Genomic DNA, 27750 nt, shown 5'->3' with positions numbered 1-27750 from the left:
TGCGGTCAATTGAACTCGGATCAGGTGGACAGTCAGCTGACTTTTGCACAAGCAGGAAGGGGAAGTCGCAGACTAGTCATGTCAAACAGTTAATACATTTTTGTGCGTTTCTTTTATTTAATAGACGAAGGCTTCAAACTGTTAAAAAAATGTTCGTTGGGGACGATGAGGACGGAGACTTCTTGTCTCCCACAGGAGGGTGAGTTGGTTTTGTACTCCGAGCTAATGCTCTTTAGGCTATAAGCTAACTAGCTCACCAGGATTTAGCCCATGTTCTAGCCGTTGACCCAGCTTTCATTTTAATCTTTGTATTAATCGTGATTAAATGGAGTCCACCACCATTAAAAAAGTCTAAAGAGCAGGCGGATCATTTTAAGCCCCTTTCTAACATGTAGTACATATTTCAGTTATGGTTTTAATTCCCTTTGTTACGTGTTTTACCGGAATATCAAGAGAATCCCGGTGAAGTGATGTGAAGTTTTGTCAAAGCGACATATCTGCCGAATTTCAAAGTGACCTCATATACACAATGAAGAAAATAAAACGGCATTTAAGTGAAGTTCAGGACTATTAATGCAGTGTAAAGTTAACAGGTATGAGCGGGTTTGAATCGTTTTGTCATGCAAAGTGTGACCTCTTATAGGTTTGCGGCAGTATGATTGCTTATATCAAACACTCCGGTGTTGGTTCTGCCTGCTCACATGATTCTGTGGCTCATTTTCCAAGTAGCATTCATGAATGTAGCTTCTCAGACTGTTCAAGCCTTCATCAAATGTAATTTTTCTTTCGTGTTTATCTGTCGCCCGCAATAAAAGCATAAAAGAAGTAGATGATTTTATCAGGCAAAAACCTGCAAAACTTCGGGGCTTTTTGTTTTTTAAACAGCGCGATGACGTTTACCCCTTTTCACAGTAAACGTCATCGCGTTCAGAAGGACGCTACTGCAAATTAAAGAGTTTCATTATTTTCATTTACTGAAGTTATTAACTTATTTTATGGACAGGTGCGTGAAAATTAGTTGGTGCGTGATGTTTTTTCATGCGTGAACTGGCCACAGACTTTCTTGTTTAAAAATGTGTGTGAGTGAGGAGAGATGCTTTGCACACAGGGTGAATGAGCACAACAAGATCTGACATCGGGATATTTTCTTTTCAGAAAAAATGAAAGCCAAGTAAATTGTGAGATACTGGACTGTTGTTTGAGCTTCAAAGTGTTCTTGAAAAACATTTAACCCATCCTGCCCTCAATGTAAGCAGTACAGGATTCCTCAAGCCAACTTACTGAACCACATTCTGACTATTAACATCTAACTGGTAAATGAAAATGAATGTATTTACTATGGAAGCGTGCATGTGCATATAAAGAGGTTACTTCTAGAAACTAAAGCCACAAAAGCAGCATGATATGGGACGTCTAAAACTGTGACACACAGTTTAAAAATAATAATAAAATGAATACAATGAGAACACTGCAGGCTGATTCACAGTGATATAGACACTTTGATGGCTATACTACATTTAACTGTGGTATACAGTTATGTGAAAAAGAGTTCACATGACTCTATAGAGTTTACTGCTTCCATAGGAATTAGGAAGGTAAACGGTCATTGATAAGAATGGGGACGTATGTCCGTAGAAGCAAGTTTTGGACGTTTGGACGTGTTTTAAAATACTACCAATGGAAAAATAAAAACCAGTGTTTTAAGAGTACTATAGAGTTTGTACTGGGGAATACATGATGTAATCCCAGTTGTTAATGCAAACTGTGTGTCACGTTGTCATGGGAATGTGTGTGTATTCATTTAACCATTCACAAAATGTGTAAACATATTTATACTTGATTTTGACTTAGCTTCTTAGTCTGTTTTACACTACTGGAAATGCAGTTAGAGCATAGGACACGTGCCACAAATACCCATTCAATCAGTAAGAGCAGTTTCACATTGATATGCCAAAAAACCAAATCATTTTCGCTTCACCTTTACTGCGCTATGGGACGTTATATTTTATGTTGACTGTGTCCACTAAGCTTCAGAGCTCTAATGTGCAGCACTATAAAGAGCGCTCGCAGCAATAAAACAGTTAACCTGTTTTGAATTGTGTATTTTACCACTGCATACTAAATCACTAGATTAACAATTTTATAAAGTATTAATCTAATTTTTTTCTTTCTTGCAACAGTGATGTATTTTATTGTTAAATTTTTATGTTCTCTCTAAATTTCTAAAAACCATGAACTCATTATCTGATAATCATGTCTCGAGCTGGACCAGGTGACACTCATAGAGCATCTGGGAGATGTATTGTGGAGTAAAAGGCCATCTATCGAGGGCTAAAGGTTGGCTGAGACAGCCATGTAACAGGACAATGATGCCAAGCACACTATCAAACCTATGAATAAATTTAGTCATTCATTTATTTATTCTTTTACATTTTTCAGCCAAAGCCTGGCCTTAGAATGTGGTAGCTTAAAGCAGCTGTGTGTAAATTCGAACCTTTGCATAACAATTAAAACAATTAATTTGACACTATTTTCAAAATGCAGCGTTTTGCAGCTTTCTTAGTGTCATTGGAAAAGTAGTTCCAGAAGCTTGAATTATTTCTTCTTCTTTAAAGAAAAAAGGGATCTGTGTGTTGAAAGACCCAAACTTGGTGCACTTTTGTCATGGGACAGACTCACTGAGTATTAGGAAAGCTTCCAGCTGACTTTTTAATCTTTGCCACTTTTCTCATGCCTCCTCCCTCTGCACGAGTTCTGTGTGACTGTAGTGCAGTGTGTGTGTGAGCGTTTGGGATCAGTGGCAAGCGTAGAGCCTGTTGTTGAGGAGGGACAAGTGTTATGGAATCTAATTCCTCTCACATGCTGCTTGTTAGAGTAGACTGGAGTTGAAGGCTTCTGCTACAGCCCATCTCTTCCCTCCAAAGACCCGTGCAGCACTAAAGCCAGAGCGCTGCGCTTTTCTTCTTTTTCTGCTACGCTGTTGAATTTGTCACACAAGTGTGATAGCACTGGGGGTTGAGTGGTCAGCATAGCAAGCGAGACGAGCATTGGAACAAGCATTAAAAGGATTCTGACTCACACATGCAAACTGGCTGCCCCTCCTCAGCCCAGTTCCTTACCGTCGGAGATGAATGCGTTAAGGCTTTCAACATGTCTGTTCTGGGAGATGCCAGTGATTACCAGTGGAAGGAGTTCCAGGGGTCAGTATCAGGCTGCCACCAGTGACTAAAAATTACTTGGCAAGTAATTGGATAACGAACTAATCATTTCAGCCATTTGCTTATAAAATATGTGATTAGAGAAAGAATCTTGATGTCATGTGAAATATGTGACAGACAGTTTACTTACTGTCCCACATAATTTACCCCCCATATGGAAAAGAAATAGAATAAACTTATAAAAGACTTGCATCAGATGTGGCCTTCTTCATATAGTGAATCATATAAGGCTGATATGATTCACTCATGAAAGTGGCCACTTTCATATATTGTTTTAGTAAATATCCAAAAGATACAAGTTTCATTTATATAATTTTTCAAGGGATCTTATATGTGTTTTCACTCTTGTATGCTTTTCATACAAGTTTCACACAAGACAGATACAAACGTCAGAAGATTTATAAATATCTCTTCCATATGGGTATTATGACTGTGGACAAAATAGTATATTTGAATTTTAAAAAAAAAACAAACATCAGCTGGTAGTGGTTAAAATGGTTACAATAATGACATCTTGATGCCAGCTCGATGATGTGTGGTTTTGTGACACTTTCTTGTTTACACATGTCTGGTTGCTATATATACAGTTTATACCTGGGAACTTGACTATAAAATAAAATGTTGGTGCTGTTACCGCCGTCTGGCGGGTACTGCCTGTGGTCAACAGTATTCTGATGATCACAGGGCTCACTGTTGCCTTCACCTTCCACATCTCTAGCTCTTGGTATTCCTCAAGCTTTTGTGTTCTTTGCTATCACTTGCGATGGCTATATCTGTTACTACAGACTTCTTCCGCTTCTTGCCCACCACTACTACATGTGGTTGGTTAGCTGCCACCAATTTGTCCATCAGTATCTGGAAGTCTTGGTCTGGTCATTCTCAACCACAACCACCATTTCAGCCTGCACCTGGGCTCGTGCCTAGTGTTGTAGACCCAGCCTCTGTCAGTCTTGTGCATATTCCTGTGCTGCCATGATTAGTGCCTCTGTGCTGTATTTTAGTCCAGCTTTGTCCAGCCATTTGTAGGATCAGTTGTGTCAGACCTTCCCAAAGTGTGGGGGGCGCAGAGCCATGGCGGGGGGGCGTGGGATGGAAAGGGGGGAAAAAAACAAAACGCTTGGACACTGCTAGCACGGGCACCTACAGAAACGCAAAGCAGGAGATGAAGCATCGCTGAATATGTTTCATTCTAAGCCAAAGACTAGAAAATATGGTGAAGCAAATCTGCCCTTTGGCTTCACCTGCACAAGTGCCGAGGTAGGTCTCCCTGCAGAGACAAACAGTATCCCACATTCGTGATTTTTTTGTTCACAAACACTTCTTGTAATGACTAACTACTTCTGACATTTTGGAGATATACAGTGGGGCAAAAAAGTATTTAGTCAGCCACCGATTGTGCAAGTTCCCCCACCTAAAATGATGACAGAGGTCAGTAATTTGCACCAGAGGTACACTTCAACTGTGAGAGACAGAATGTGGAAAAAAAAAATCCATGAATCCACATGGTAGGATTTGTAAAGAATTTATTGGTAAATCAGGGTGGAAAATAAGTATTTGGTCAATAACAAAAATACAACTCAATACTTTGTAACATAACCTTTGTTGGCAATAACAGAGGTCAAACGTTTACTATAGGTCTTTACCAGGTTTGCACACACAGTAGCTGGTATTTTGGCCCATTCCTCCATGCAGATCTTCTCGAGAGCAGTGATGTTTTGGGGCTGTCGCCGAGCAACACGGACTTTCAACTCCCGCCACAGATTTTCTATGGGGTTGAGGTCTGGAGACTGGCTAGGCCACTCCGGGACTTTCAAATGCTTCTTACGGAGCCACTCCTTTGTTGCCCGGGCGGTGTGTTTTGGATCATTGTCATGTTGGAAGACCCAGCCTCGTTTCATCTTCAAAGTTCTCACTGATGGAAGGAGGTTTTGGCTCAAAATCTCACGATACATGGCCCCATTCATTCTGTCCTTAACACGGATCAGTCGTCCTGTCCCCTTGGCAGAAAAACAGCCCCATAGCATGATGTTTCCACCCCCATGCTTCACAGTAGGTATGGTGTTCTTGGGATGCAACTCAGTATTCTTCTTCCTCCAAACACGACGAGTTGAGTTTATACCAAAAAGTTCTACTTTGGTTTCATCTGACCACATGACATTCTCCCAATCCTCTGCTGTATCATCCATGTGCTCTCTGGCAAACTTCAGACGGGCCTGGACATGCACTGGCTTCAGCAGCGGAACACGTCTGGCACTGCGGGATTTGATTCCCTGCCGTTGTAGTGTGTTACTGATGGTGACCTTTGTTACTTTGGTCCCAGCTCTCTGCAGGTCATTCACCAGGTCCCCCCGTGTGGTTCTGGGATCTTTGCTCACCGTTCTCATGATCATTTTGACCCCACGGGATGAGATCTTGCGTGGAGCCCCAGATCGAGGGAGATTATCAGTGGTCTTGTATGTCTTCCATTTTCTGATGATTGCTCCCACAGTTGATTTTTTCACACCAAGCTGCTTGCCTATTGTAGATTCACTCTTCCCAGTCTGGTGCAGGTCTACAATACTTTTCCTGGTGTCCTTCGAGAGCTCTTTGGTCTTGGCCATGGCGTAGTTTGGAGTCTGACTGTTTGAGACTGTAGACAGGTGTCTTTTATACAGATGATGAGTTCAAACAGGTGCCATTCATACAGGTAACGAGTGGGGGACAGAAAAGCTTCTTACAGAAGACGTTACAGGTCTGTGAGAGCCAGAGATTTTCCATGTTTGAGGTGACCAAATACTTATTTTCCACCCTGATTTACGAATAAATTCTTTACAAATCCTACCATGTGGATTCATGGATTTTTTTTTTCACATTCTGTCTCTCACAGTTGAAGTGTACCTCTGGTGCAAATTACTGACCTCTGTCATCATTTTAAGTGGGGGAACTTGCACAATCGGTGGCTGACTAAATACTTTTTTACCCCACTGTACATACTATACTATACTTTATACAGTAAAGTTACAGCGGGATACAAATAACATCAGGCTGATCCTGCCACGATTTGTTCCCCGGTTCAAATCATGGACAAACAGGATCCCACAGCTGTTTATGTTTTTAAACCCATTTTGCACAGAGAGGCATTTTTTGAAAAAGCAATGTTGAATATTATTACACGGGGAAAAAAACAACTACACGTAAAATAATCACACTGACGCCTCTGCCTTTGTAAATGGAGGGACAGTAACTGTGTGTAAAACCTGCAGTCAGTCAGATTAACAGTATTTTGTGTCTGCCATTCTGCAGTTCATCTCATGTAAACAATAACGTGGCGTACAGCGTGACGTGGAAAAAGGCACATACCTTTGATGTTGTGTGACGAACTCTGTATTCCTCGTCCACACTAAACTCAAAAAAGGAGTTTTAAAAATCTCAGTTTTCAGTGATTCGAAACGCCGTTTCCATGTGGACGAAACAGCTGCGTGTTCAAAAATACTCGTGTAGGTGCGGACGTAGCGTAAAAGAGTTAGTCGTTTATTTTCTTACTACCTGTAATTTATTGCAGATTACTTGTATTTGCTTAATTATTTACTAAATGTTTGAAATAAACCGCAATGGAGCAAAATATGGGTGTGTGTGTGGTTGGAGGATGTGTGCGCGCGAACATTTTTCTTGTAAAACAAAGGGGGCCCAGCAAAAAAAGTTTGGGAACCACTGAGTTGTGTCATCTTTCCGACATACTGGCGGATCTTTGTTTCATCCTGAACAGTGGTTCTGGCACTCACTAGTCCCAAGCTTCTTTCCTTCCACTTAGCGTAAAGTGTCAGAGTGCTGGACTTTTGTGGTGAAACCTTCCATGCATGCTAGGGAACTTTCTTGCCCTGATGTCAGTGGGACCAGTCTCCTCCTTTGACTGTCTTATTATCCCAGTAAAGTATCTGATGACTGACAGGACATATGTGGCAACTCCCTGAATCGTGTTTTTCTTGTTCAGCTGACTCCTTAATCTCTACACAAATGCTATGGCAAGGGGGAGTGAGGAAGTTGGGTCATAAAATATAAAGACAGCAGGAATAAATAACAAATATGAGACATGTATACAAAACAAGAGAAAGGCACACATTAGAGCGGCGGTCTCCAACCTTTTGCACCACGGACCAGTTTAATATCAGACAATATTTTCACGGACCAGCCTTTAAGGTGTCGCGGACAAATACAACAAAATAAAATGATACAGACAAAGACAAACTGGTATTTTGCAAATATAATAATAAACCGAATTCACTGTGTAATTGTGTAACTTTATTAGCAGCCACCTCCTGAAATGCGCCAACAACATTGAGAGTAACATCCTCTCTGTCTTGATGCATGCTCAGTGAGTAAATCTCCAAAGGTTGATTCTGTTCCTCTGGACGTAGCGTTTGGGGAAACCTGCAGTCAGCTGAGACTGAAGAAGTCACTTGGATGAGTGACGAAACGTTTCTCCCACAAAACGCTACGTCCAGACGAACAGAATCAACCTTTGGAGATCCTCCTCTCTGCTTCTTGATGCTCTCTGATCGCTATGGCAATGCGTAAATAGTTCTTTCAAAATAAGACATACGACTACAACACGGAAAAAGACCCAGGGAAACCGACTTAACGATAAAAACCCTGAAAACCATACATTTCACACCCGAGCCTCAACTCTTGCGGCCCGGCACCAAACGACTCACGGACCAGTACCGGTCCGCGGCCCGGGTGTTGGGGACCGCTGCATTAGAGGACAAAAACACAAAAAAGGTGTACAGTAGTTGGGAGCGCTGTGCTGCTGCATATGTCTGAATAATGCCCATAAAGGCAGCATGGAGGGAAGTTAGCCATCTGTCAGAACTGCAGGAAGGTGTGATGAAGAAACTGGTGCCTAAGAAGTACAACAAGCTGTCCATACTCGAGGCCTGGTGAATTGCCAAGCTAAGATTCACAACCAGCACCAGCAGGCCAGCATCAGTCTTTCAAAGGATATCAGGGTGACAGGTCTGTAGTCATTTAACCCAGTGACCAAGATGATTGTGGAGTGCTTGAAATGGGAGGGGACTTCACACAGTTTCAGGGATCTGTTGAAGATCAGTGTGAAGATGGGAACCAGCTGGTCAGAGCATACTTTGAGGCAGGAGGGTGACACACTGTCTGGACCTGGTTCCTTCCTGGTCTTTGTCTCTTGAAGACTTGCCATCACACATAAGAGTAGGTGGGATTTCAGTAAAGAGGGGTGGGTGGTGGGGGCAGCACCATGACACTGTGGCTACGTCCACACCTCGTTTTCTCTCCGTTTTGGCCTCCTGTTCACACTGAGACGGCGTTTTCACTGAAGGAAAATGCAGCGTTTTGAAAACGCTCTCGAAAATGCATACATTTAAAAACAGTGCTTTCACGTTGCGGTGTGGACAGCGAAAAGACTTTTTGAAAACAATTACATTTTAGTCATGTGATGCAGTCATGTGACCAATTAAACTAAGAAGGCATTATACGGCAGTTGTTTTGTTTGCTCTCAATTTTGACAGTCCTATTAAAGATTAATATCAGTTTGTACATGCTGCAGATAGCTTTTCTTCAAATTCTTTAATTCTCACTCGCTTTCGCTTTCAGACGAAAACGCCGTTTTCAAATCTATCCGGGCTAGTGTGGATGTAGCCTGTGCCTGACAACTGTCTTTGTAGTCTACCTGTATAAGAAATAGAGGTGGGAATCACCATACATCCCACGATACGATATTATCACAATACTTAACGCACAATACGATATTATTGCAATTTTTAAAAAATATTTTGCGATATTCAGATTCTGTACATAAAGGTAAACTTTATCAATATTCATTTTATCTAATATCAAAGTCTCACACTCAGTCTTTCTCTCAGTTCAGTTTTATTGTTGACAAACTGAACGGTTTGTATTACAGTCTAGTCCAACTTAACTGAATGCAACCATCTGGTACAATTATAGCTATTCTGAACTATGCAATTTATGGAAACTATGCAGCCCCTTCAGCAACTGAAGAATTTAAAAGTAAATTAAAACAAAATATAATTTTACATTAAATAAAGTTTTAAACTTATTTTAATTTAAGACATGTTTTATTTTAATTAAGTAAACTGTCATGTTTATTGCTGCCAAAATAAAGTTAAACACATTTGGACAGTGAAGGAATGTCAGGATTCTTGCTCAGAAAAAGGATCAACATGCTCTGAAGTCAGAGCACAAAAACCCTTTTTTGTAACAAAATATCGATTTCTGCTGTCCCTGTATCGATACATTATTAGCAAACAAAATATCACGATACTACAGAATCGATTCCCCCCCCCCCCAACCCTAGTAAGAAATAGAAACCCAGGCTGTTTTTGGTTAGCTCAGTAGTCAGTGTTACTAGCTATAATTGGTATGTCTCTGGCTGTTGTAGTACTACTAATACTACTACTAATAATAAAAATAATAATAAAAACAAGCAAGCATTGTTATTTCTTTTGTAGCTATTTTTAATTACTTAATACAGTAAAATGCAATGACATAAGGGAACAGATTTTAGTCAAGCATGCCTATCAGACGTATAAACGTATACAGTATTACCACCGTAGCAATAACCTTCTACCAATGTGTGGTAAACAGTTGGGCTGAAGAGTTCGGCTCACTGCTCAGCCCCTGTGGCACAGAGGCCCTTCCCCGGAACAATGTCACATCTACTGGTGCATTCTGCCATGCTGCCGTGTTGGTGTCACTTCAGCTGGTCAAGATTCTGTTTGAGGGGAGATCCCCCAGGAAACCATCTGTCATCTATTTGGGATCATGGTTTGATGTTTCAGACATGCATACAATATAATAATTTTTATTTAATCATTTTAATTTCCATGACATTATTTTGCATACTTTCATTCCCAACACATTACCCAGTATCAGTATAGATGTCCAGCATGTTTTTTTTTTTTTTTTTTTTTTTTTAAAGCACCATATAGCAATGCAAATACAACCACATGTACATAATCTTTTGTGTTTTTTAGGGCCAAGCTGGCTTCCCTGTTTGGATTAGACCAGGAAACCAGTCAGGGGAACGAGTCATTCCAGTACACAGCCCCCAAACAGCCTAGAAAGAGCTCCAACCAAGGTAACAGTCTCAGAACTGCAGCATTGCTGAATTTACATCCAGTTGTCGTGCAGAGCCACCACTGATCATTTCTTTAATATTATTGCAGCTCCATCCAATCAGAAGCCAGCTCTACAACCTGGAGCTCCAGCAGTATTATTTGCAACAGCAGTCCAAGCCTTCAGATAGTGAGTTTGAAAACCATTTTTAAGCACTCATCTAAATATGTCAGGTGCTATATTCTAAATGTCAGTTTTCATGTTTATTTGTTTTTTACATCTGTTTGGAGCATTATCCCCCTTTTCTTTACACAAATGAAATTCTTTACTCCCCCAAAGTTCTCTCTCTGTTCACTGAACAGCTGTGTTGTCTCATGTAGTATTAATGGACAGTACATGAAGCAGGGAAAGCTGGGAGCTGCTGTGCTGGGCAACCATACAACAAAAGAGGTTGGAGCTTTGTTATTTAGTCTCTTACTTTATGCTCCTGGTTTGACTTTTGTTTGGTTTTTAATAATGAGCTCAGCTCTTCTTTTCTTCAGTACAAGCTGCTTCTGTATTTAAGCCAACAGAAACAAGTAACCTCTGCCAAGATTCACGTGGGCTTTGCTTTCACGGTGAGTATAGTCATGAAGGATACAAAAGTAGATGCACCATCTGAAAATGTTAGTTATATATTTCCGATAATCATTGCGATACCTGTTTAAACCCTGTTCTTTAGATAGTTTTTCTTTTGAAAAGCTTGTAGCAGCTGTAAAGAATAGCTGTTTCCCCCACTGACTGTTTTCATGGCTACATGCTCTTCTTCCTCTGCAGGTACAGCAAAACAATTATTGCACTTTTTATGATGACCAGAGGCAGAACTGGTCCCTTATGTTTGAGTCAGAGAAATCAGCTTCAGACTTCTGCAAAGAGGTGAGCCTCAAATAATAAATACTGTGATTACAGTTGGGCCAACACAAAACAAACAGACTTTGTTTATTGACAGCACAAAGTCCAAAAGTATCAGGCGATCTTCAAAAAACGATGTGTGTAGTCTACATTATGTACAAGCATGATGAAGAAGTCTTCACAAATTTCTCATGTGTGGGACTAATAAAGGTTATCTTATCTTTTATCATCAGGTATGTTTAGCAAAAGTGAACAGCGCTGCGACTGTAGATGTAGTGGTACTCCAGGACCTCAGTCTTGGTGAGGGCCAGTCAGTGGAGAATGGAGACTCTGTGGAGGTGGTGTACACGGGCTGGCTTTTGGAGAACCACACTTGTGGACAGGTCAAACACTCACATCATTCATTTTAACAAGTATCAGTGTTTTTTGTTTTTTCTCTTGTGGATTTTCTGGTTATGATGACGAACAAGTCTTTGAATCTTATTTGTATTGCTACAGATGTTTGACTCCAACCAAAACAAAGACAAGTTGCTGCGACTGAAGATTGGAGCTGGGAAAGTGATCAGAGTGAGTGAAAGTATACTGCAGTGACTGTGAATAGTAGCTCAAAGGGCTGTCCACACAGGAAGTGACATGCAGTGATGTGGCAACCCAACACCATAAAAAGAATGGGTGAAATAAGTGCGGGCGATATGAAGTTGGTGGTTCGAGTGAAACTAAATGAGGTGGTTGCTGATTGGCATGGCAGGGTGCTAAATACATCGGAGGATTATCTAGGCAGCCTGAGCATTGAATGTGTGTTAGCAACCAACCTTCAGCAGCAAGATAATGCATGCTGAGCTAATTGCTTTCTGTGTGGATTCATTGAATCAAGTAAAACGTGAATGAATAATGTAGCTGTCATAGCTAAACACTGTAATTCCAGCTACATTTTTATGGAGCTCTGTGCAACTTGATAAACTCACTGATGCACACAGGATTTAAGTGAACTGAAGTTTGTGTGTCGTTCATGTTAACACACTGTGTGACCAGACTGTCCTTCACTACGATGTTGTAATATTATATGTACGGTATGTACATCAACTAGCATATATTTTAGGTATGATGATCAGAGTTCCTGTTACCATGACTAAGTAGCTTGTTGTAAAAGGACTAAGCTCGAAACATTATGCTCTCCATATTGCAGAGAGCTGCCTAATCTTCCCATCTTGACTGTTCTTGGAAAAGATTTAGTTCTACATTCAGTATTTAAAATTCAGTTTTATTTGTATAGCACCAAATGACAAAAACTGTCACCTCAAGTCTCTTTAAATTATAAGGTAAAGACCCTGCAATAATACAGACAAAACCTCAACAATCAAACCTCCTTTGAGCAAGCACTTGGCGACAGTGGTAAAGAGAAACTGCCTTAAAAGAGGAAGAAACCTCTGGTGCAATGAGGCTTGGGGAGGGCGGTCATCTGCCATGACCAGTTGGGTTGATGGGAGGAAGACGGCATACAATACACACTGTGGAAGGGAGTCAGATATTAATAATGAATAATGATTATGATGGTGAGTGAAATAGAGCATCATGGTAAGCCCCCAGCAGCTAAGCCTATTGCAGCATAAGTAGAGGGGGATTCAGAATCACCTGATCCAGCCTTAACTATATCCTTTTTTTAGGCTTTATGAAAAAGGACAATTTTAAGACTAATCTTACACGTAGAGGGGAGCTCTGTCTCCCTGGGCCAAACTGGGAGCTGGTTCAACAGAAGAGGGGCCTGAAAACTGAAGGCTCTGCCTCCCATTAGGCCTGCAGAGCGAGAGCGAAGTGCTCTAATAGGGTGATATGGTACTACAAGGTCATTAAGAGAAGATGGGGCCTGATTATTTAAGACCTTGTATGTGAGGAGCAGGTTTTTGGATTTAACAGGGAACCAATGAAGGGAAGCCAATACAGGAGAAATGTGCTCTCTCTTTCTAGTCCCTGTCAGGACTCTTGCTACTGAAGACTTTTCAGGGAGTTTTTAAGACATCCTGATGATTATAATGAATTACAGTACAGCCAGTGAAGAGAGAAAACTCATCCCTATCAGTACTGATGTTGCAGAAATCTTTGTGCTTTTCTTTTTTTTTTTTCTTTTCTTTGTACAAGACTTGGTGATGGGAATAATCATCATTGTCTGACATGCCTCATGCTAGCTTGTGATGTAATTTGACAAGCTAACAAAACACTAGAGGGTTCTATTCTTATGTTATAGATTGTAACCTGCACTGTGCTTAGAGCCGTTTGTTTCTCACTTAGAGAGACTATAGCCCACATTCTTCACTGTCCACAGACTGTTAGTCAACCAAGAAAGTTGGAGAATGCCTCATTTTTAAAGATATGTTACAGTTCATTCACTCATTAAAAATAAAAAGCACATAATACATGAAACGGCTTAGCTACAGCCTGCTTAAATGACAAAAAAAGCCAATATTACATTCTCACATTAGGTTTGATATTAATTTGTTTTACAATGCTGGGGTCGTAAATGAGACCAGTGGATTAGCCAGCTGCTTTTAGGCTCACCTTAACTTATGATGTTGTCGATTAAATAAATATAATTTTCAGTTTATTAAATCATCACTTATTTATATTTGCTCTTGTGTTGGGTCTGTCCTGCATTTCTAATCATCCAAAAATGCTACAGTTCCTTTTGAAAGGTTCTAGCATAGCTTTAAATTAGTGTGTGAGCACTGAGATTGTGCCGTTTATCACTCTTCTGTTGCTATTATGTTATTACCTCATCTCTTTCCTCTCCTTCGCTGTATGCACAGGGCTGGGAGGAAGGGATGCTGGGGATGAAGAAGGCAGGCCGTCGTCTCATTGTCATCCCACCCGATTTAGCTTACGGATCTAAGGGTGTCCCTAACCGTGTCCCGGCTAACAGCACTCTTATCTTTGAAGCAGAGCTTCGACGGGTAACATCCGCTGCACAGTCCTCGACATCTCCCTCATCTGCTTGTATCTGTTTTAGCAACTATAGTCTACCGTTCAACCACTTTCTGAAATATTAGAAGCTTATTGAGCTTGTTTTGTGGTTTAGGTCAAGTTCTCAAAGGACAGTGGCTCTGATCGGGCAAGTGCTGGCTCCAGAGACTCTGCTGCTCCTTCCCCAGCCCTCAGTATTGAAAATCTGGTCCCAGAGCCCTCAGCACAGGCCCCCTCTTCAGGTTCAGGAAGACCAGGGTAAGATTTAAACCTGATAAAATAGTTAGCACTATTATTCTAAACTTTTTTTTCCCTCACAGTAGCTGATTTGTCTTCCCAGGGAGCCACCACTTCGTGCAAAGTCAAACTCTCTGAGTGAGCAGCTGGCTGTAAGCAAGCACCTCATTTTGTGTTTTTGGTATTCATTTGTTTTGGTGCTGTGAAGATTGGAGCTGCTATTCTTCTCCAATTTCAGAACCCAGATGCTACTAAAGCCAAACTGATTTCTCGGATGGCAAAAATGGGCCAGCCCATGCTGCCGTTTCTGACAGGGGCGGCCAGCCAGCCAGAATCCAGTGACTCTGAGCTTGAGGTCAGTATCTTGTCATGTGTACTGGTTTAGCATTTTCCTGTTGTCAGTAACCTAAATATTACTGCCCTTGTATCCAAAGCCTGATAAACTTTATTCCTGTACCTGTAGATCATTTTAAACCCACAGGTGCTTAAAATACTCTCCAGAAAATGTACCTGAATCCTGCAGCTAAGCCTGGTTTAGTGTATTTTTAGGCATTTCTTTAAAAAGATTTCTATCTTTGGAAATGACCACCGCCCTCCTGTAGGGCCAGTGTACTGTTTGTAGCTGTAGTCCACGAGGTAGAGCAGGTCATCCACTAATTGGAAAGTTGGTGTTTAAATCCCTGCCTGCTCCAGTCTCCATACCAAACACCGCTGGACAAGATACTAACCCAGTGCTCTGCAATGGATGCGTCATGAATACGCGTATGAATGTTAGATAGAAAACACTTGCTGCCAGTATGCTGGGGTTCTTACTGGTGGATGGGAGCGTTGCTTCTTCATGTTTTCAGGTCATGGAATGGGTCCTGACTGTCGTTTGCACTTTAACTATTATTAGGGTTGTTATTAGAAGTATTAGCGTTATTAGTGTTATCTGCAGTACCTGCTTCAAAAGACTTGGTGTTTAAGCTTCACAGGACAAATTTATGGTAAAAACTTCATGTCAGGAAGTCCCTGAGATTGTTCCTTGGCTCTCACAGCTGATCTAGATTAGGAGGCTATTTTCTGTAAAAAAAACAAAGGAAAATTAGTCCAGTGCTTTAATTGCTTAACTTTGTCTGTACAAAACCCACAAACGCTGTATATGGAATAAAATGGCTCCTTGCTTATATTTTCACAAAAGATGAAACTGTTTTATATTGTATGTTATTTCTTGTTACATTTAAAGTGGCAGCTGAGTGAAATGTGGATCAGCTGGCACTTAGCCACACTGTCCCAAACACAACTGTACTTCATACTGTTGTGTGTCTGTGTGTCTCCATGGATGTGCACAAACACAAATGTTTGGATGTTTTTCTGTTTGTAAAACATTTACATGTTTTACTTTTTTCCCTTTTATTAATGATATTTAAAACATATGGTTAAAATAGTGTTTTATGTTTGTCTTTAGCAATAGAAGACAGTGTGTATGAGTCATTAAATTTCAGGTTAGTTTGATTTTACAAAACTGCGATTGTAACCATATTTTTTAATATGACGAATAATGAATAACTAATAATAAGTATATATATATATATATATATATATATATGTGTTCATACATTTAGAATGCTCTTAACACTTTGTCTTTATTGATTTTTAAGTCATCTTGTTGATAAATATGGTCTGTGGCTGTAGAGGTGTGTGGGATTATTACACTGTCTTATGCTCTTAGATTAATTTTAGTTAAACAGGAAACTAGCATTGCATTTTGATTTCAAAACTGTGGACATTACCAGACAGCAGAGCCGAAGAGGAAAAATTTAAATTGCAGTGGTGCTCGCCATGTCCTTAAATCTAATCTAAGTCTAAAAGAAAACTGATGAGATTAATGCATCTCTTTCACATGAAAATATGACGCACAAAATGTTTTCTGGCATCATCATTGGTGAGTTCACACTGCTGTGCGTTTATCTCCAGGACACCAGTGGCAGCAGAGCAAAGGATCATCCCGTAGTTTCATCTCCAGTGCCGATCACCACTGCTCCTGCAGCTGCTGCACACGGTAAACTTCTTGTCCTTACTCATCCGTCAGTTCTCTCTTCCTGCATCTGTAAAATTGCAGTGTTTTTTTTTTTGCAGTACATCCTCATCCTCATGCTCCTCCCACCTCCGCCTTACTTCCTGTTATGAGCACTGTGACAGCACAGCCTGGACTGCCAACCAGCAGCCACGCGTTCCAGGTGTAGCATCGCCACTGTTTGTACTAACTTAATATTTTCTAATACATGTTGGAAGAAGTAGTGGCAGAGATGGAAAATGTGTGTTTATGTCAGTGCATTACATCATTTCAAAGCCTTGCTCCTACACACAGACTCCACTGCAGCCTGTGGGCCAGGTCTACCCTGCACCAGCTGTCCCATACATGGGTAGGATTCAACCACCAGGAAGCTACTAGTTCATTTGATGACCTCATGATAATAATGCTGGATGCAATGGTTTCAAATTACACACCCTTGTGTGCTCCTGTTGTTTCTCAAGGCTCTGGGGATGTGACTTCCTTCTTGATGACTGAGGCCAGACAGCATAACACAGAGATTCGCTTAGCTGTTGGAAAAGTAGGCGATAAAGTGGATCAGCTGGCTTCAAAGGTACACTCTGAAATGGTACAAAATCATGAAGCAGCTTTAATGCAAAGCAGAAACATTTGATTTCGTTTTTTTTCTTCTTTCCTCAAAATCTTAACAGATCGATGATCTTCAAAAGCAGGGGGGCCTTTCCACGGGTTTGTCTACTGTGTCGATGGAAACCTCCATGATCTTGCACAATATCCAAAGAATTGTTCAGGTACATGCATCAGCAGCGCAGTGCTTTATAGAGGCATTGTTAAATCCCCCCATCTGCAGCTGTTCTGAGCACTTATTTTGCTTTCAGGAAAATGAGTGTTTAAAAAAAGAAGTGTTTGAGAAAAGTTCTCGCATCGAGGAGCAAAACCGTAAGATCGGAGATCTCATCAACCAGAACCAGAGGTGAGTTGAAAGAATTACGCACAGATACGGGGCAGCCTAAAGCTTAAGTCTCTTTAGATGTTCAGATTCTTATTCCTTGCACAGTGCCATCAGGGATCTTGGCAGTAAAATTCAGAGATTTATAGACTCTGACTTTTGAAGCCTGTTTGTTAAGTGTGTGGCTGCTTGTTTGTTAATACAGGCACAATGTGGAAGCAGCTGAAATGCTAACGTGAAGATGAATTCCTTGATGCTGCAGTTGTTATGAAACTTTATAGAAACAGCAGAAACATTAACAGTTTAAAACATTTTTTTGTACCAGGCTGTAATTCAGACTTTTTAATGACATAAGCCTGGATGTTCTGTCAGTACCAGCGAGTTTTAGTGTGATGCAGTTTTTAACAGTTCAGAATGGGTTGCTTCTAGTTCTAATGTTTAATTGTCTGTCTCTCTGTCACGTTGTAATTTGATCTTAACAGTAACCAAGCAGTCCCACATAGCCTAATGAAAGCACGAGGGAGTCTTTGAGCCTGAGTGTGCTTGATGCAGACGTGTGATTTTTCAGGTACATGGAGCAGAGTCACCTGATGCTGGAACAGAGGAATGACTCCCTCAAGTCGTCCAGTGAACAGAACCAGGCGAGACTGCTGCAGGCTGAGCAGGACAAAGTGAGTCGTTTGGTATTTTTGGTCTTTAATGAATCAAATAAGGCTGTTGGCTGAGTTTTGGATGTTTGTGGTGACAGACTTCCCTTTTAGTGAAAGGACTAAGAACTTAACAGGACATGTGTTGGACTTAGTGGTCACATGCAGCATATTACAGTCTGCTGATTTTGTGGCAGGCGGCTGCGGGTCTTCACAATTGAGATTTAATGTTTTTTTTTATTTTTTTTTGTTCTTAAAACCTGAGAATAAATGTTGGTTAAACTGTTTTGGATTTATTTGTGATTTTGTAATTGAATTGCTTATTAAGTGTACAAAGGGTGTGGTGTAAGGTTTAATAACGTGGTGTATTTGGTGATTCCAGCCTGCCTTCTTATTGTGCTCCTATAGTTTGTACACTTGTGTGTCGCCAGTTTGTAGTTTGGACTTGGTTAAAGGTTTGCTGTCTGCTGATTCCACTCTTTTCCAAATGCTCTTTTCATTGTATTCAAGCTGCAGTGCTGCTCTGAGGAAAAACTCCTATTCACTGCTCTCTCTTCTCAGCATCCTCTGCCTTTGGACCTGGGCTCTGGCCAGGTGAGCCTGTTTCCTCTGTGTAGTGCCATCAGACTGGGGTCAGCTAGAATCTGTAAAATAAGAAAAAGCATCTAGAATTATAATCGATGTTTAAATTACAGGAAGACAATGCTGCCTAAAGCAGTTTTGTTGTTATGCTGTAAGAGCGCAGCTGAAAAAAATCCCGAGACTCTAAATAGTCATTTCCAGGTCATTGCAGACCAGAAAGCACAAAATTTAGCACAAAGAACTGTGAGAAGCTCCTATTTGATCCCAGTCTGACTGCAGCCACTGGATCACCCTTTTTCATCATCCTTCACTGGCACCTCAACTAACCTTATTTCTGTTTTTGTCCTTCTGCTTCCTTTTCATCAATCAGCACTCACCATTTTCCTTCCACAGGGACACACTGCTAGCACCAGCAGACACTCATCCAGGCTTGTTTCTATGTTGTTCCACCATCTCTGTGGCTTTTATTTTGATATAGTGCCACCAGTACATCTTCCCCTCTCACCTCTCGCCAACTCCCCCAGGTTCGTCTTACAGAGGACCTGGCTTCAGCGGCAGCGCGGGTGTCTCAGCTGCAGCTCGAAGCTTCAGCTCACCAGCAGAAGGCCGCGGAGCTGCAGGGTAAACTGAGCACAGCGCTGCAGGACGGTGAGAGCCGCTGCCAACGCGTCGCTGCCCTGGAAGCACAGCTGGAAGGTGCTTGTGTGCTCGATTTAAATACACTGTGCCCGATAAGTATAAAAAACATTATAAAAATTGTGCCTTTTTATGAATATCAGAATTTTTGGTGCCGCAATCAGAGAGGTGCATTCAATACAGAGTCTACCTCCGCAGATATTATATCCATCCATTCGCTTCCGCTTATCCTTTTCAGGGTCGCGGGGGGCGCTGAACCCTATCCCAGCCTTCATAGGGCGAGAGGCGGGGTACACCCTGCACAGGTCGCCAGTCTGTCACAGGACCAACACACAGGGACTAAAGAATTAAAGTTTTATTCATGTCTCTCTAAAACATCTCCAACAGAAAAACACAGCGATGGTTTACGCAGGTTTAACTGCTTCTTTGTCCTGTTGTTTAAACTTAGAGCAGCTGATGCTGAAGCAAGACATGTTAGACATATTAGACATAACATGGAAGGATAAGACTCATTTTATTTATAGAATGTACAAATCCTTTTATCAGATGAATACATTTCATACAAGTGAAGAAGCAAAAACACCCAAAGGTTTGAGCGCCTCGAGAGAGCGAACAAACTCATAAATTTGACTAAATGTGTAACGAGCTTGTACTTTGGCTGGTTCATAGTCATCATTAGGTCCACTGTTAAACATTCCCCAAACGTTTTCCTAACAATCTGTCTGAATCTGAAATTGTCTGACTTAAAGCAGAAGATTTTCTTTCTTTAACATAACTGTTCCTTCACATTATTATGACAGTTAACAGGACTAGTTGAGGTCACACAGAAGCTGAAATCGGATTGTTAGAAAAGGAAATCAAAACTGTGTTTTACTGCAAAACATACAGCAGCCACACAGAAGGAAGCCTGTCCCGTATCCTCATAACGTTTAGCACCAGAAGTTTAGTGCTTAGCACTTTTGTTGCCCCACAATAAGAAGAGATTGGGTTAGAATCCCTTCTGTGGGGTGTTTGGATGTTCCCTGTTTGTGTGGGTTCTCTCCGGGTACTCGGGCTTCCTCCTACAGTCCAAAGACGCGCAGCTAATGGGGTTAGGCTAATCGTTAAATCTGGCTGTCTCTGTGGCCTGCACAGACAGATGTCATGGGGGTGGAAGGAGGCTGACCTGTCCAGGGTGTATCTGACTTCTCCCCCCCTCCCCCTATCCATGCATGGATAGATTTGAATATTTGAATTCTCTTTGAATTCTTCATTCTCAACGAATGCCTTAATGTATGCTCTCTCTACTCTCGACCATGCAGGGAGCTCACGCTTTCCCTTTTTGCTGAAATGGAGAGCAGCCTCAGTGTCCTTGTGGTGATTTGGAAAGTTCTGTCCATGCCTTAAATCTTTTGTCTTTCCCTGTAAACTTACGGCCAGAGCTAACGACCACACAGATATTTTCCCTTCCAACATCTGAGCTACGAATGTTACTTTAACAGAAACGTTTGATTTTAAAAAATATGCATGTGTGACATCAGCAACAAGAAAATCAAGGCAACCCTGTGTAAGAACATCTAGTGCCTGGTACATAAAGAGCAAAGGAGAAGATGTCAGACTATTTTTTTGAAAAATGGACCGGACTAACCATCTGTGTGTTCATGTGTTTCAGAGCTGAAGGAGGAGGCAGAGAGGGTTCAGACTCAGTACCGCTCAGAGAAACAAAGACGCAAAGAGACGGAGCTGAAAGTGAACACCATGGAAGAGGAGCTGCAGGACCTGAAGACTGACAAGGAGAGCCTAGAACGAGTAAGCGGATTTCATTCTTTTGTGAATGAATTACAGCAATACACAGTCACCATGGAAACAAAATCAAAAAGGGATGTCTGACAAAAAGGTGTGCCTCACATTTAGGCACTTTCAGAAAGAAAGAAGAAATGGCAGGTGGAGCGTCAGCGTCGGGATGAGGAGGTGGAGGAGCTCCGCAAGAGCAGCCAGCAGGAGCTCGACAACCTCCGAGCTCAACTTCGCAAGGCCAGGACCAGCAGTGACAACGCTGCATCAGAACAGGTCACATCTCTGCATCCAGCCCAAGGGCGATCACATCTTCTAAATGGAAAGATCAACAGTGTTTTGTGAACATTAACGTTGCTTTACATGCTTATTGAAGCTGTCTCAGCTGCAGGCAGAGCTTGAGCAGGAATGGAAGGGCAAGTGTTCCCAGATGTTGGCTTCAGCTAAAGGGCAGCACAGCAGAGAGGTGGCTGAACTAACAGAGCAGAGAGAGGGTCTGCAGGACAAGTTAACCCAGCTGCAGGAAAAGGTGCATGAGCTCGTGCTCTCATATCGTCTTATGATGTTCATTTTACGCCCTTTGGCACTTCATGTAAAGCACTTTGAGTTGCTTTGTCACTGAAACGTGTTTAAAAAAAAAAAACTTACTTTTAAATGAATCTCTTAATTAACGTAGAAATGTGAGAAGTACACTGACCTTTTCTAGATGATTATTATAACAATAATAATCATTTTAACTCACCATTCATTTAGTAACTAGCAAACATTCCACATATATAATATAATATAATACTACCACACGTTTCATTACTGCGGTGTCCTGTGCCACTCAGCAGTAGTTTCTTCAATTGTTCAGTTTAAAGTTGAGAAAAGTTTATATTGGGACACGTACACGTTACATGGTGTGTTGTTGAATCATGTTTGCTGTCAATAGTTTACAGCTCTGAAGCAGCTGAGAGACTCAGAAGAACATAGTCTGCTGCAGCAACACAAGCATCATGAGGAGTTGCACGCTCTTCAGGAAAAAGTAAGATGGATGACTGCATTTGACTCATCTTGTCTAACAAGATTAAATATTTATTATTAGCTGGGAATGCATTTTTTCAGCGACTTCACTACCCAGGAATATTTAGCCCTTTAGCACGGAGACTGTGCCTAAGCTGTAGCCAAATCTTGACATTTTCACCTGAACAAAAAGCAGAGCTACACAGAATCCTGATCTTAAAAGTGATGGTAATAAGTGTGGCGGGGACTCCTCTGTTTCTCTGGGAAGTAGCTGTTAAATGCCTGTTATGACTGATTAAAATAAGATAAGAAGAACTTTATTTATCCTGAGGGAAATTCTTTTGTACACATGTTCAGTGCAGCGAGAGAGGCAGAGGAGCAGAGGAATAAGATACAATATGTACAACAGAATACAAGTATACAGTAGGATAGTGCAAAATATAAGATCAAATAACTGTAACAAGTAACAATATAACTAAATCCTGAAGCTTATCAGTGCAGGTGATTCTAAAGTGACATAGTATTGTGCTATGATGGGGAGATGAAACAAACATTCAATGAAAAACTGTTGGTGCACGGTCTGAATGACAGAATAGCTTTGTTATTAATCCTCAGGAAAATCACCTACAGAGTGAGGAGGAGTTGTAAGGATCAGTTCTGCATTTCCAGTCTTTTGCTGCGTGTGCTCCGATGGTCCATCATGGAGGCGTGCATGGGGTGGGAGGGGTTACAACCATACCGTTGTGATTTACATTACATATATTTATGTCATGTTATTCTCTTCAAGTACACAGCCTTGGAGCAGCAGGGAGCGACTGTAAGACAGAAGCTGCGAAGACGAGTGGCAGAACTGGAGAGCAAACTGGAAGAGCAGGAGGCTTCTGGAGACACTGCAGCAGAGGTGAGAAGTACATGAAACCTTTCAAACAGAACAATTAATAGAAGGTGCAGTGCAGCCTTTGTCTTCATCTGTCACTTTAAGAAGCTGTTTAGCTGATAGAAATCACAGAATGAAAATCAGAAATGATCAGCAGCAGCTCATTAATGTCTCCAGATGTAAGTGCAGGCGCTTTAGTCTTAGCTTTCAGCTTGTTTTCCATAATGCTGCCTGATGTTTCCAATCCAGTACTGGATTCTGATGTTGAGTCCGTCATGTTAAATATCGGTTGAACCCATTTTAAAACCATTTCTTATTTATTATATTGACGTGTTGAGAGATACTTTCAAGTGTATCTAGCAACTTTACCCACGTAACATATACATTATAGAAAATGCTGTATGTTTGGCAGGAATTTGACTTTTTTTAAGGGAAACTTTTTAATGTACAATTTAACAAACACAAAAAAAGCTGAGATTTAAATGTAAATATAAGCAGAATCCAGTGATTTGTCATAACACACAGAAAGTTATGGTAAAAAATAATTCCCATATAAACTAAATGGTTTACTCGGAACATGATTGCATATGAAACGAGCTTCCTACAGTCTGAGAGAACAGAGTCTTCTAGAAGTAAAGTTGGGGAAGCGTCCCAGACTTTGAGAGGCTGTGTGGGCACATAGTTCAACAGTTTAAAAATAATATTTCTACATGCACAGCTGTAAAGTATTGGCTGGTTTTATAATATATGTTACAGAATATCAGTAAAAGAATCAGAGAATCTTGAGCAGTGTCTGTACGTAAAACCTGTATCGAACATTGAAGATGTTCAGATCCTGACACAGGACTGCATTGAAAACGTACACGATTCTGCTGTGGAGAACACGGCATCACACAGCAAAGACTAAGATGATGTGCTTATATAGAAACATTTTGGCCATTATGAAAAGCTTTAAGCTGCTGAGCAGGTGAAATCTGTCCTGGCAAAATAAAATTATTAAAATCTTCCTGGCATGAAGTTGACATTTATATTTAACAAAATCTCTTATATATTTCCAGAGGCCTAATATTAACCTAATTTGATTTAAATGACTGATGTATTGTTTGAAGAGACACTTTGTATAATGTTTAATATCTTGAGAGCACAGTTTTTCACAGAGGGTTTGTATCGTAAATAATGCTTCAGTAAATTCATTTTCTCATTTTGTTTTCTATGTAGAACGGTACGAATATCTCCATCTTTTTATGAGAAGCCAACAGTTAGGACAACAGGTTTCTCTGAGAAATCAGTCCAAGGAGCTGAGACAGAAAAACATTCCTGAAGTTTCTTCTTTTTAAGTCTCTTTTCATCCATGACCTAGATGACTGAGAACCTTCAGACATATCTGAGACATCAGGTTCAACAGGAAGTCAAAGTGCTGATTTGCACCATAGTCATGGTTGCTTAAAGCTTAGGTCAGAGGAGTGATGGCTCTGCAGCTCCTGTAAAATCAAACATCATTAGATGAAATGTAATGAGTGAATATAATGAATAATATAGAAAAATCGAGTGAGGAGCATGAAATACAGGATAATGTTCACGCTCCTTTAAACTGAGACAGCATGACCGATCACCATCATAGCCTTTGTAGTACATCAACAGTAGGTCTGATTTTGGGACGTAGAGTTTCTTCTTCTATGATTTAGTCCTAAAAATACCAAACACGTGTTCTCACTCATAATCAGTGGGTTTCCTAGTGTGGGTATGCATCATGGATCACAGCTGGTAAATGGACTGGTTCTTATATAGCGCTTTTCTACACTGAGCACTCAAAGCACTTATCAATAAGCTGAAGTAAAAGTTTGCTTATTGGTACGCGCATTAGTGTGATGCTGTGTGAAGTCTAAGGCCAGTGCATGCTGGGACATAACTCACCATTTGTGTTCTTGTAGGTGAAGCGTGTGATGAACGGAGTGTTCCACTCACTGCGAGAGGAGTTCGATCTCACTGAATCCTACACCGGCCAGGCTGTGCTGGGGGTCATTGTCTCTACCATTAAGGTAAAATCCTTTTGAAGCGATCAGGAGCCTCACAGCATTCGAGTGTCAGTCGTAGCGCCTTTATTCTAAAACACTTCCACTGCTTCGGCACCTTATGTTCAACCAGGAAGCCAGCTTTGCAGCTCCTTGCCACACCACACACGCCAAGAGTTCATTAGTTCCAGTTCCTTTCACCTGTCCCCTCAGACCTCCTGGCACCGCCCCCTGTGAGCTTACTGTACCACCCCTCCACTGCAGCAGAGCCACAGACCACACCTTTCTTTTTTATATGCAGCCTTTGTGCACAAATTCAGAGTTCTTAAATGTTTGGACTAATCGACACATCTTTTGTCTTACATCACCACAGGTGGAAAGGCATTGTTCATTTATCCATATTGTACAATCACAGCACTCATCTCATGATAATGGAAGTGTTTGACTGGCATTTGGTTTTGAATCACAGAATTCTAGAACCAGCCATTAATGTGGTTTTCTTTTCTTCTAGAATGTAACTCTGCAGCTCCTTAGTGCCAAAGGCGGGGCTGCAACAAGACCAATTACAAAAGAGGAGGAAACAGCGGAGGAAGAGGAGAAAGAAGAGGTTGAAAATGTGAAACAGGAAGAAGAACCTCACCAGAATGTGCACATAAATGGAGAGACAGAGGTCAGAAAGGAAGAGGAGGAGGAGGAACATGTGGCTGATTCAGATTCTCTTCAAGTCAGGGAGACTCGTGAGGATCAGGAAGAAGCAGCTGAGGAGACGGTGTGTGAGTCAAACACAACAACTCAGGCAGAACATTCACAAAGCACAGATATCCATCCAGTTTCAACGACTGAACTCGAATCAGAAGAGCTGACAATAACGGCAGCACCAGGAGCAGAGTGCGAGGTACAGGAGGAGGAGGGGCAGCAACCTGCTCCTGAAAGCTCTGCAGAAGATAAAGACACCAGCAAGTCTTTGGATCCAGATGAGCGTTCACCTGACGATGGGCAAGATGCTGTGTCAGAAACGAACGCTGCAGTGACCAGTGAGGCATGCGTGGACAGCGTGGAAGATGATGGAGAGGATGTAGGAGAAAAAAATGCTGCTTCTCATAAAGCCTTTGGACCCCCATCCAACCCGCCTCCACCACCGAGCGAACTTCAGGACACCTCGGGAGAGAACACAGGGTGAGCACAGGTCATAACGGCTGGTGGTAAAGTTACGAGTTTGATTTTGTGGCTCTGCTGGTCAAAAAACAAAAAGCCTCATTGGCCTCCCTATAGACTGGGAAGCTGCGTCCACTTTTCATATACACTTTATGGTTAATGTTATTCCAGCCAATCACAACAATGTTTCAGTATAAAATTATACACACAGGACAGAGTGAACATTGGTCTGTTACATGGTTGCTTTAATTGGGGCTCATGTACTTCGTCATGTGAGGACTTATAATTCGTGCTTATAAATGCGTCCTTGAACGCATCACGTTTCAAGTATTCTTTCTTAGACTGTCGTGGCAAACAGCTGTCAGTAATACTGAAAAGTTTACCAGTGGAGCCAATGAATAATGTAACCTTAAGCGCATAGAGAGTGTTAAGAAAAGACTTGTAACTTGCAACATATTTATGTCTACATTACTACTGACATACCCTCCTGCTAACTAACCGCTTGCATAAACGCTATCCTGCTGGCTTTATTGCCTCGCCCCACCTCTTTCTGCTATTCTCTCAGTCTGACTGGGAGAATTGATGAGGAAAATGGAGAGGAGCCATTTTTCCAGAACACAACTCCTGCCAATCCCCCCGCAGCACCCAGCGAGGAGGAAGAGGAAGAGGAGATGGTAAGGAAGGATCTGTAGAGTTCAGGCAAAGCTCTCAGATTTGATTGAGCGCTTTTACCTCATCCCACTAAACCCAGCCCTTCCCCTGTGTGTTGTGTCGGAGATGTTTTAGCACTTGGACACTATTTGTGATTTTCTTCTTCTTCTTTTTGCCTCTGCTTTGTGTCCAGAGCCTAAAGGGGCGTCCACCACCTGCTCCCCTGTTTGGTGATGACGAGGATGATGATGATCTGGACTGGATGAACTGACATGGAACCAGAGCACTATTAGTCTGCGTCTTTTAATTTCCAAAGCTACAAACACTGCAAGGTGTACCAGCTGTGTCTCCACGGTAGAGCCGTGAAGGTGAAAGAGATGAACTGACTGAACAGAGGATGGTCAGTCTAGCTCTGCAGCTCCGTGTGATCCTGCTCATTGATCGGCTGCTGCAGACAAAGCAAAGCTTCAGCCTTGAAAGCCTGTAATTAGAGGAATCTAATGAAATGCCTTTCTGTACTTGTTTAATAACAGTTGATGATGCAATCAGTTCAGGCCCAGATTTTAACATGCAGTGTAGCAGATTCACATGCAGGAATAAATGATTTCAGACTGTACTCGCTAAGTTTTTAATCACAGTTTTAAAAACTGAACTTTTACGTACTTTTGTTAAGCTGATATTAATTTCAAAAAATAAATGATCAGAGACACGTGGCCTTTATTGACTCTCCTGGTTCAGTGTTATGTGTTTTACTGTAACTGTGTAAGTTCAGTCCTGGCTATTTCAGGAACATTCACTGAAGTGAACATCATCCTTTTATTTACATATAAAAACTATTGATTGGTTATAAGTTAAAGCACAAAGCATGATTGCCTCTTTAGTGGCATGTCTGCCAATGACCAGGAGAGGGAGCTCTAGACCAAAGGAAAGCTACACTGCTGCTGAGTAAGCGCCATCAAGCTGACGAGCAACCTGTAGGAAAATGTACGCTCGGCGTCAGATGAAAGGTTTCTGTAATTAGTGAATTCAATTCAAATGTGA

At 41.4% G+C, this 27750-nt stretch overlaps 1 protein-coding gene across 5 annotated transcripts; it reads left to right on the top strand.

Moving 5' to 3' along the window:
- The first annotated feature begins 6 nt into the window (after positions 1-6).
- Positions 7-27418, top strand: fkbp15b (FKBP prolyl isomerase family member 15b). 5 transcript variants are annotated; one of them, XM_080308770.1, is made up of 30 exons: positions 7-199; positions 10226-10329; positions 10418-10496; positions 10688-10757; positions 10850-10924; positions 11124-11222; positions 11432-11581; positions 11697-11765; positions 14000-14143; positions 14269-14411; positions 14494-14542; positions 14629-14745; positions 16347-16431; positions 16509-16609; positions 16741-16795; positions 16908-17017; positions 17115-17213; positions 17301-17395; positions 17940-18042; positions 18529-18612; positions 19125-19296; positions 20888-21024; positions 21130-21285; positions 21386-21538; positions 21944-22036; positions 22802-22915; positions 24823-24930; positions 25415-26079; positions 26624-26732; positions 26903-27418. In XM_080308770.1, exons 1-30 carry the CDS (start codon positions 150-152, stop codon positions 26978-26980), a joined length of 3666 nt encoding a protein of 1221 aa, XP_080164896.1. In that variant the 5' UTR covers positions 7-149; the 3' UTR covers positions 26981-27418. The 5 variants fall into 5 exon arrangements, with proteins under 5 accessions (XP_080164896.1, XP_080164894.1, XP_080164893.1 ...); XM_080308768.1 differs by having other exon boundaries at positions 16-199; positions 18580-18612; XM_080308767.1 differs by having other exon boundaries at positions 16-199; positions 21401-21538.
- The last annotated feature ends 332 nt before the right edge of the window (positions 27419-27750 follow it).

Source organism: Astatotilapia calliptera, chromosome 12 (assembly GCF_964374335.1).
Source record: "Astatotilapia calliptera chromosome 12, fAstCal68.1, whole genome shotgun sequence".
Lineage (NCBI taxonomy): Eukaryota > Metazoa > Chordata > Actinopteri > Cichliformes > Cichlidae > Astatotilapia > Astatotilapia calliptera.
Note: the sequence above shows the minus strand (reverse complement) of the source record. Positions and strands in the feature narration are given on the sequence as shown.

What these genes read in the sequence shown, in the direction of transcription:
- fkbp15b (XM_080308770.1), top strand. Translation starts at nt 150, where the DNA reads ATGTTCGTTGGGGACGATGAGGACGGAGACTTCTTGTCTCCCACAGGA. An exon ending in TCCTGCAGCTGCTGCACACG is followed by an intron (nt 16,432 to 16,508) that starts GTAAACTTCTTG and finishes TTTTTTTTGCAG; the next exon opens with TACATCCTCATCCTCATGCT. An exon ending in ATATCCAAAGAATTGTTCAG is followed by an intron (nt 17,214 to 17,300) that starts GTACATGCATCA and finishes TTTTGCTTTCAG; the next exon opens with GAAAATGAGTGTTTAAAAAA.